The sequence below is a fragment of the Convolutriloba macropyga genome, chromosome 4 (assembly GCF_964194025.1).
Source record: "Convolutriloba macropyga chromosome 4, txConMacr16.3, whole genome shotgun sequence".
NCBI classification, from domain to species: domain Eukaryota; kingdom Metazoa; phylum Xenacoelomorpha; order Acoela; family Convolutidae; genus Convolutriloba; species Convolutriloba macropyga.
Window position 1 is genome coordinate 41,397,810 of NC_134471.1, and position 8,196 is coordinate 41,406,005.

The 8,196-nt window shown below is 38.0% G+C and overlaps 2 protein-coding genes across 2 annotated transcripts in view; both read right to left on the minus strand.

Annotated features, from left to right (window-relative positions):
* The window catches only part of LOC142338435 (glutamate receptor 2-like), a 91,507-nt gene extending 90,134 nt beyond the window's left edge, over positions 1 to 1,373 (minus strand). The window contains exon 1 of the mRNA XM_075388195.1: positions 886 to 1,373. Within this exon, the coding sequence (XP_075244310.1) occupies positions 886 to 985 (100 nt within the window). The 5' untranslated portion in view covers positions 986 to 1,373. The remainder of the gene's footprint in view (positions 1 to 885) is intronic.
* A 387-nt stretch (positions 1,374 to 1,760) lies between these two features.
* LOC142337676 (phospholipase B1, membrane-associated-like) lies at positions 1,761 to 7,566 on the minus strand. The gene is made up of 4 exons (XM_075387107.1): positions 7,080 to 7,566; positions 6,185 to 6,717; positions 5,576 to 5,753; positions 1,761 to 2,196 (listed from the first exon to the last, which is right to left on the minus strand). Exons 1-4 carry the CDS (start codon positions 7,476 to 7,478, stop codon positions 2,095 to 2,097), a joined length of 1,212 nt encoding a protein of 403 aa, XP_075243222.1. The 5' UTR covers positions 7,479 to 7,566; the 3' UTR covers positions 1,761 to 2,094.
* Between the last annotated feature and the right edge of the window lie 630 nt (positions 7,567 to 8,196).

Consider the following 8,196-nt stretch of genomic DNA (forward strand, 5'->3'; position numbering starts at 1 on the left):
TTGCTGTCCCAGTTTTGATGTCTTACCATCTAAAACTGAATGATTTATCGAATCAAAAGCTTTTGAGAGATCTAAAGAAGCTACCCTAATGTTTTCTGCTGCTTCTTTCCAAATAACTTTGTAAAATTACTGTAAAATATGGCATCAATAGTTGAACGTTTTTTTGTTTCCGAAATCTTATTGATAGTTACTGAGCAGACTATTTTATTCAATTTGTCGTTCATTTGGTTCCTCAAACAAACTCATTTTTTTGATAAACAAAGTGTTTTTGATTTAGGACGACAGCTCTTACACTCCTCAGGATCACCATTTTAAAAACTGTAATGGCACGAACTTTTCTCAGTTCTTTAAAAAAAATAATATAGTGCCGTTATTTAAAAAATACTGAATAAGTGCTGCAGGAACTTAACAGGAATTCTTTATAGCCCAGGATGTTGAGGAGGGACCAAATAGTTATTTCTGCCCAACAATTTAATTGCATCATGACATGCCTTGGCACTAATGAAGCGGAAACAAAAATTTTTCTGAGTAAAATATATGGTTATTTCCTAGTACCAGTATAATTTCCTTGAAGAGAAAACCGATAGTTGAGTACGTTTTTTTGTTCAAAATGAAGTCATTAAAAATAGTTATTAGGCACAGTGTCATATTACAAATAAGGAGGTAACAAATTAATTTTTCAGCTATCTGATTTACGATAATATTTGAAGATCTATGCTTTTTCTAAGATATTGAAAGTTTTTCTGCGTTTACGCAGGAAACACCCATTTTCATACAAAAATAGAAATTCGGAACAAACCAGAAAAGGGTTTCAATAATAGAAACGTTTCTGAACTTTTAAATCGGCCAAAAATTTAAAGCGAACTTAAATCTCAATATACGAACCAAGCACTGTTTTGGGACCTTCGCTCTCCGACGCGTAACTTGTCCTCGCAACTGGCAAGACCACAAGAAGCAATGATACGACGCAGCATTTGATCCACATAGCAACTTTTTTAGCTGGAATACGTTAGAATAATCAGAGCTCACAGAATTAATAAATCAATATTACATCAAGATCAGTGATAACTGGAGTAAATATTCGTTTAGTCTTTTGCTGTAGCGCACAGCAGTGTCGCAACTTGAACCGCCATCAAAATTGATTGTGCATTTTGCTGTGATTGATAAGTGCTCAGAGCTATCAGCAGTTCAATCACAGAGAGAAGAAAGATCAGTTATTCGGGAGAAGAGAGGAATTTAGGGCATCAGGTGCGTGATTGGTAATTAACACTTGATTGCTCACTCCTCACCGCAAGTGATTAAGACCCAGATAGTAACCCACTTTAAGGCAGAATCCACATTTGGGCAGCACCTTTTGACTCCCTTTTAATCACACCCAATCTTCCTGGTTTGAAAAGACGCGCAATCAGTAAAAAAGAACAAAAAATAAACAGCCTTATGCTAACACACAAATCAAGACACAAACAATATTTCCCGTTGATGACGAGCACTTTAGCATATTGTCAGGATAACCCTCACACACAATTTATTCACGTTGCTTTACCACAAAAAGACCAATTGGTGATCTAAGAGGAAAGGTTTGGTCATACTAATTTCATGATTGACACAGACGTGAACACTTAATGCATCCTCTCCTACAAATTCTTCATCGTTGTGAAGCAGTTGATTGACTCACTGATTCCCAAATTTCACAGTGCTTCCCAGATTTCACAGTCATCAAGCAAATGGGAACATCAGGAAATTATTGCGAAAAATTCGAAGAGACTAAACAATACTGTAAATTGTTCTCTAAAACAGCGTTGTCTGACCAATACAATTAGCAGGATTATAAGCATACCATATACATTTATCCACATATTTGCATATTCATGTTACTACAATGATCAACTGCTCTCTACGTTGAGATATAGAATGTTTTTCTCTCGAAAGTTTCAAGTTCCATAACTTCAAGTTTTTATATTAATTAGGTTGCTAGTTTCTAGTCGCTAGTCGATATCGAATATCTTCAGCATAGCCATCTGATTTTTGTGAAGCATAGTGTGACTGTGGACAACCATAAGGACATGTCAGGAATATGAATTAGTGGAGAGGTTGTTACTCGTAGCTGTTCTTGTGTGTGAACAGATACGGGCTCTCCTCAGTTGGGCAAAATAGCCTCTCTCCCAGGGACCATTTTGTGTCTTTGTGCCCACACTTCTAAACAAACAAAACCACTATAAATTCAATTAGGAGATTCATCTGACGTTACTAGAGGTTTTTATAGATCACTATTAAATTTACAGTAAAAAAGATAAAAAGCAATTTGAATTTTAGTAGGAAACTGTCGCCAATCAAGTGCAACCGCTGTATTACAAAACTCAAAGACAACGAAAAACCTCAAAACGTGAAGTACGTAAAGCCAAAAACTGTCACGCACAGATTTTGCATTAGAGGCGACACTTAATACAACAATTATTGCTTCCAACTTTGTTCGGGGCAATTAATTAGTATCAGGAGCAATAAAGGTAAAATGACCGAAATAAACAACAACAGGTGAAAACGATAAACTCCGCTCGTTGAGTTTGGCTGTTTCGGCTTTGTCATTACAGAAATTGCTATTGACAGCAATAAATAAGCGTCCAAATTTTTATTTCACAAGTTGAAATCAATTTTGATACTTTAGCAAAAGCTATTAAAACGGTTTGTCCCTAAGTATTCATCAAAAACGCTGCTTGGAATTGACCAAAAAATTTTGTGTTGTTCAATTGTTAATTGAGAGAGAGAGAGAGGAATCAGATTGTTAATGCTGATAGTGTTTTTTGGATAGGCTGCATTTAAACAGTGGATTGCCACGCGGCAGTACACCTAGACCTCTGGTATTCTTTCTTTAGATAAATCACACACTGCTTTCTAAATATGATTACATGTTGGAGTGGCGTTGCGTCAACAACGAATTGTTACATTGTAAAGAAAGGGGTGCTTACTCAATTTTGACGTTCAGTGTGTTTTTTTAGAAAACTAATTTCTGACAATTGAACTTTCCCGTGATTTCAGGTCTTTGACCTTTGACATTCAGCGAAGTTTAACTGTGACAATAAGCCAAGACAACAAATATATGATGTTTACGAGTTTGCGAAAGACACATTGGGTAAGAAAGTCTTAACATCGACTAATAATTTACTAAAATGTGACATTCTAACTTAACCTTGACCCTTGTGTTAAATATTATTCACATGATTCACCAAACATAACCGACTATCGTCGGAAGAATTGCGCTCGAACGGCTAGTGGGAGCTCTACTCAATTGCGGCCTGACTCAGGCACCAATTTCGGCGCACTTATCATTTGACTTTTAGTATATTGCCGCCCATTGAGTTCAGCTGCTTGAAATTGTGAACGAGCCAAAAACTTTAGATAACGCAAAACGCAGAAAGTCAAGGGCGTAGAAGACACTCGAAAAATCAAAAAACGGTCAAGAAAAAATTTTGCATCAAAGAACATAGCCGGTAGAATACCGGAAACGACTGGAAGAATTGTGGCATGAAAATGCTAATCCAACCTTACCTATTTCAGAAAAAATGAAAAAAGAAGTTTAAAAAAGCAATACAAAGTGGGGCAGAAATGTAGGTAGATAAGTTGAGGGGGTTAGGTGCGGGGGGGTAGGTGTTTGGGGGTAGGTGTGGGGTGGGGGACGGTCGGGGGGGGGCAAGGTGTGTGAAGGGAGGGGGATTAGTTGGGGGGATAGTTTAGATAGGTTGGAGGGACTTAAATGAGATCTGGTATTCTCTAAATGACTTTTTAACGTTGAATATTACCATCAGTTCTTTAATACTATACATTACAAACTAAGCTACTTTCAAAGTCCAATGTTCGAAAACAGATGTCACAGTTCTAAAACAGAAGTCAATGTTCAAAAACAAAAGTCAAATTTCGAGTCATGACTTCAGCTAAAAAATCATAGCCGGTAGAATGCCGAAAACGACTCGAAGAGTCGAGCATTAAAATTTCTTATCTAGCACTACCTATTTCAGAAAGATGATAAACGAAATAAGAAAGCAATATAGTGTGAAAAAATCAATTTTTAGTGAGAAATGCGGGTAGGTAGGTGGGGGGTAGTTGTATGTGTGTGAGAGGGGGGGGGGGGGTAGGTGCGGGGTCCTAGTTGGGGGAGGGTAGTTTATATAGGTTGGAAGCAATTATGGGGTCAAACATTCTCGAAATGATTCTTTAACCTTAAATATAACCAACAGCTCTTAATTACTATACATTAAAAACTATGCAAATTTTTAAAATCAATTGTTCGAAAACAGCACTCAACGTCCGAAAACAAGTCAATGTTCGAAAACAAAAGTCAAATTTCAAGTCATGACTTCGGCTAAAAAAACCTGCAGAATACACTTCTTCGAGTAGTAAAACCTGTAGAATCTCAATACTCCTCTTCGAGTCGTAAAAACCTGTAGAATCTCAATACTCCTCTTCGAGTCGTACAAAGACGTAAACGTTTAGCAGAATTGCTTCTCTTCGAAAGCAATTAAAAACTAACTTCATTGAAGTAAAAGATGACTCCACGAGGAAATTTCAATTGAAAAGATTGTCAAACGGAAACTAAATTTTAGCGATACAACAACGTACGGAAACTAGTGACATACTCAAAGAGAATATATTTGCTTGCTGGTTCTTTCTATTTATTGATAAGGTGGTCTGTCAAAACCTTGACATCAACAGCTAATAAAAACCAAAGATGATACGAAAACCCTAAATAATAGCAATCAGAAAACACCTCTAAACAGCAGGTTACATCCTCACTAGCAGCAAAATTTACGCTGTCTTCAGGCTCAAAACATGAAACAAAACCACAGCTGATATAAATGGTGAACGAAAAAATATAATGCATTGTTATAACGGTTACAGTCAAGAGAGTGCATATCGCAGCGAAAAAATATTTCATTTTTGAAGACATCGATTGGTTGCGACCACTGTCCATGACTCTACCTCTCATCCACTGATGTAAACCCAGAAACCGCGGGCTAAGCGCACCCATCAGCCCACCAAAGACATTTTCTGTCACCACTATGCTTGACCGCAATTGTAATAATTACCCGATCAGCATATAAATTGCTTGCGGTAACCACAAAAACTAAATTGAAAATTGTTTTTTTAAACCATTTTGATAGCTTACTACGGTAGATTGCTCAAAAAAACTCCCACGAAATGTCATTGCAACAATTGTTATTTTAGCACATTATACCCGTTTAGCACGTGGTAAGATCCAAGGAATCAGTGCCGAGCGCAGAAAGTTTTAAAAAATTCTCGAATTTTTAATGCTGCACGGATTGTAATAACTCTAAGCATTTGGCTAACGTCTAATTAAGCTATACAAAACAATAAAAAAATGCAAAAGCATGTACCGGTTCGTTCACGATTGGTAATAAAACAAATATGTTCAGGAGAGCGAGGGGAATGTGAGCAAAAAATTTCTTCATTGGTTGATGGAATCTTCTGTGTCGCACAGAATCTTGCACGATCCGGCGTTTTAACCAGGTTTAACCACATTTTGTCCAATGAAACGTAAATTACAAATTGATTTCATTCCTACCTGGAACATGTTGTTCCAGAGGCCATTTCCGGCGTAGTTGTGTCCCTTTTGGCTGAAGTGGAAACAGTCTGGCGCGAAGTAGGAGAGGTCTGGGGTGGTGTTGTCGTCTTTGTAGGGAGGAGTCGTGTTCTCCAAGAATGGCTGGATCACTACTGTGAAGTCATCACGCACTTCGTACCTGATAAAAGTCATCAATGAATTACTGTGGATTATCCTACTGCTAGCCGGCTATTGCCATTTTTCCGGCAATTGCGAATTAACGGACAGGGGATTGTGGTTATAACTTAAGTTAATGGTAATGTGTTAGGGGTCATTGCAGGTGCAACTACTGTGAAAATGGACCAGTACTGGATTCGAACCAGCATCTCTTACTTGCAAGCCTAGTGTGCTACCCATTTACACCAACTGGTCTTAAGCTCCCGAACTTGGGCATCTCTTATAACCCGCTCTCACGTTCTTTCTTGTTCCTCAAGGCTTCATTTCTGTAGCCAAGTAGACGTTGAACAAGTAGAGCTTCTTGTCAAGCTATGTCAAGCTTATGTTATGCACAATTTAGATTATGTTGTTCTCTCTCAAACTTCTAACATAATGTTTAAGTTTTGTTAGTACCTGTTGGATTGGACAAGACTCCAGAGATTGGTCCTGTAGAGTCCATTGTAAGACTGGAGAGTGATCTTGCTGTATGAGTCATCCAACAAAGCGCAGTAGCAGAAACACTCGTGCGCTTTTTGACACACGTAGTTCTCTTGACCAAGTGCACTAACTTGATCAATATTGAACAATGTCAGCAAATTCACAAATGTACGAGGCATCGTCTCTAGCAAGTAGTCCAGAACTGCCTGGACATCCGCAGTGAATATTTCTGGATCACTCCTTTCATCAACACAGTACTGGCACAAGTTATTTCCACCAATCAGAATTGTCACCAATTTCCAGTCATTTTCAAAATCATAGTCGGGGTCAGCTTTCAAGTCCTCCACCAGCTGTTTGGCCTGGGCAGTGAGATTGACAGCTTTGGATCCGGCGACTGCTTCGTCCAGGTGAGAGTTGAGGTCTCCTGGATTGGCAATTCCAACTGCCCAGCCTTTGACGTCGGGGTTATAGAACTTGAGGGCGTTTGGAATTGAGAAATGCTCCGAAACCTGAACATGAGTTTTTGCATATTTCAAAAACCAATTGCGCATAACCATGCGAAGCTCTGTGGTAATATAAGAAATTAAATACGACCATCCTAAATCCAAATTTTTACACCTATATTTAAAAAATTAATTTGGGATTTGTAGTAACACCTCTTATCGGACTCCATTAACCATGATCGATGCCAAAACTGTAATCAATTTGACCCCTTTGACACAATTACCAAAACTGAATTTGATTTATTGGAGGGAGAGCTGATAACCTTGACAAGATGAATAGAAGTTTGATCGGAACTGTATATAAATTGGAATACCTTATTATGCTAGCATATCTGACTCCGGTAATTAAAGTGTGCTTCTTTTTTAACCTTATTATTGTGGTTCAATACTTCGTCATATTCTCCACCGACACTGAATGAAAGGCCCCTGTAGTTGTTCTTCACACCATAGATAGTCAAGGCAGCTGCCCCATTCCCAGCAGTCAACGAGTCACCCAATGCAGCCACCAGTTTGATATCTCCAGGTCGCAATTTATGAACAGACGTTGGGGGTTCCGCTGATGGGGGTATGTAGTCACACGTGAAATCATTACTATATTTTACCTTTTGACTATCATCAAGTTTTGGAGGTCTTATGTGAGCAGGGTTCTCTTGCAGAAGAGTTCTAAAAAACGTGTTGTTTGGATCTATGCATTTGAATGCTAAAACTCCATCAAACAAGACGGCAAAAACAAAAGACGCCAAAAATACAATTCGGAAGATCGACATTTCAGAAAGATTGATGACAGGTCAGATCGTCAGTAAGTTGAGAAAAATTATGAGCTGCTTGGTTGGATGATAATTAGTTACAAAATGGCATCGTGTCACAAGACATTTGCGACAAATACAACTTTGTTAAGGTCAAAACTTAAACATTTTAGCACTTGTTTACAAAACATTAGTGAAATAGCATTTAAGGCAGAGCAAATTCTAATATTCACCTGAATTATTCGACTTCTACTAATTCCTCTAGATTATCCAAACAGTTGAACTACTGGCTAAATAGTTGCCCTAATATTTGGCATTACTTATTTCAGAAATTACGAAGTTAATGTCAACATCCAACAATTAAAGAAAGTAGCGAATGTTTCTCAGATTAAGTTCTCAAACAAAAAAGAGTTTTCGAAATCTCATACAAGCTTTGCTGTCAAATTGAGAAATACCTGCGTGTGATGACGTCTAAGGTCTACAAATTGCATCACTCCATATTTAAATGAAATGCGTCTCGGTCAAATTTAAGTTCAATTCGGTCGGCCATGAAACTGTACAAGCAGCTCTGACTGGTAGGTCGTTTTTGGAACAGGTAACACTTAAATGTGGAAGTCTAGGCTCAACTGTTATAGGTCAAAAAATTATATTTGCCCAAAGGAGAACTTTATATTGTTCCGACCACAAAGTGGGGGAGGGACTATATGCTCAACTGGGATTTTTTTGTTCAGTCAATTTT

What these genes read in the sequence shown, in the direction of transcription:
- LOC142337676 (XM_075387107.1), bottom strand. Translation starts at nt 7,478, where the DNA reads ATGTCGATCTTCCGAATTGTATTTTTGGCGTCTTTTGTTTTTGCCGTC. An exon ending in AGTCTTGTCCAATCCAACAG is followed by an intron (nt 5,754 to 6,184) that starts GTACTAACAAAA and finishes GACTTTTATCAG; the next exon opens with GTACGAAGTGCGTGATGACT. An exon ending in TCTGGAACAACATGTTCCAG is followed by an intron (nt 2,197 to 5,575) that starts GTAGGAATGAAA and finishes TTGTTTGTTTAG; the next exon opens with AAGTGTGGGCACAAAGACAC.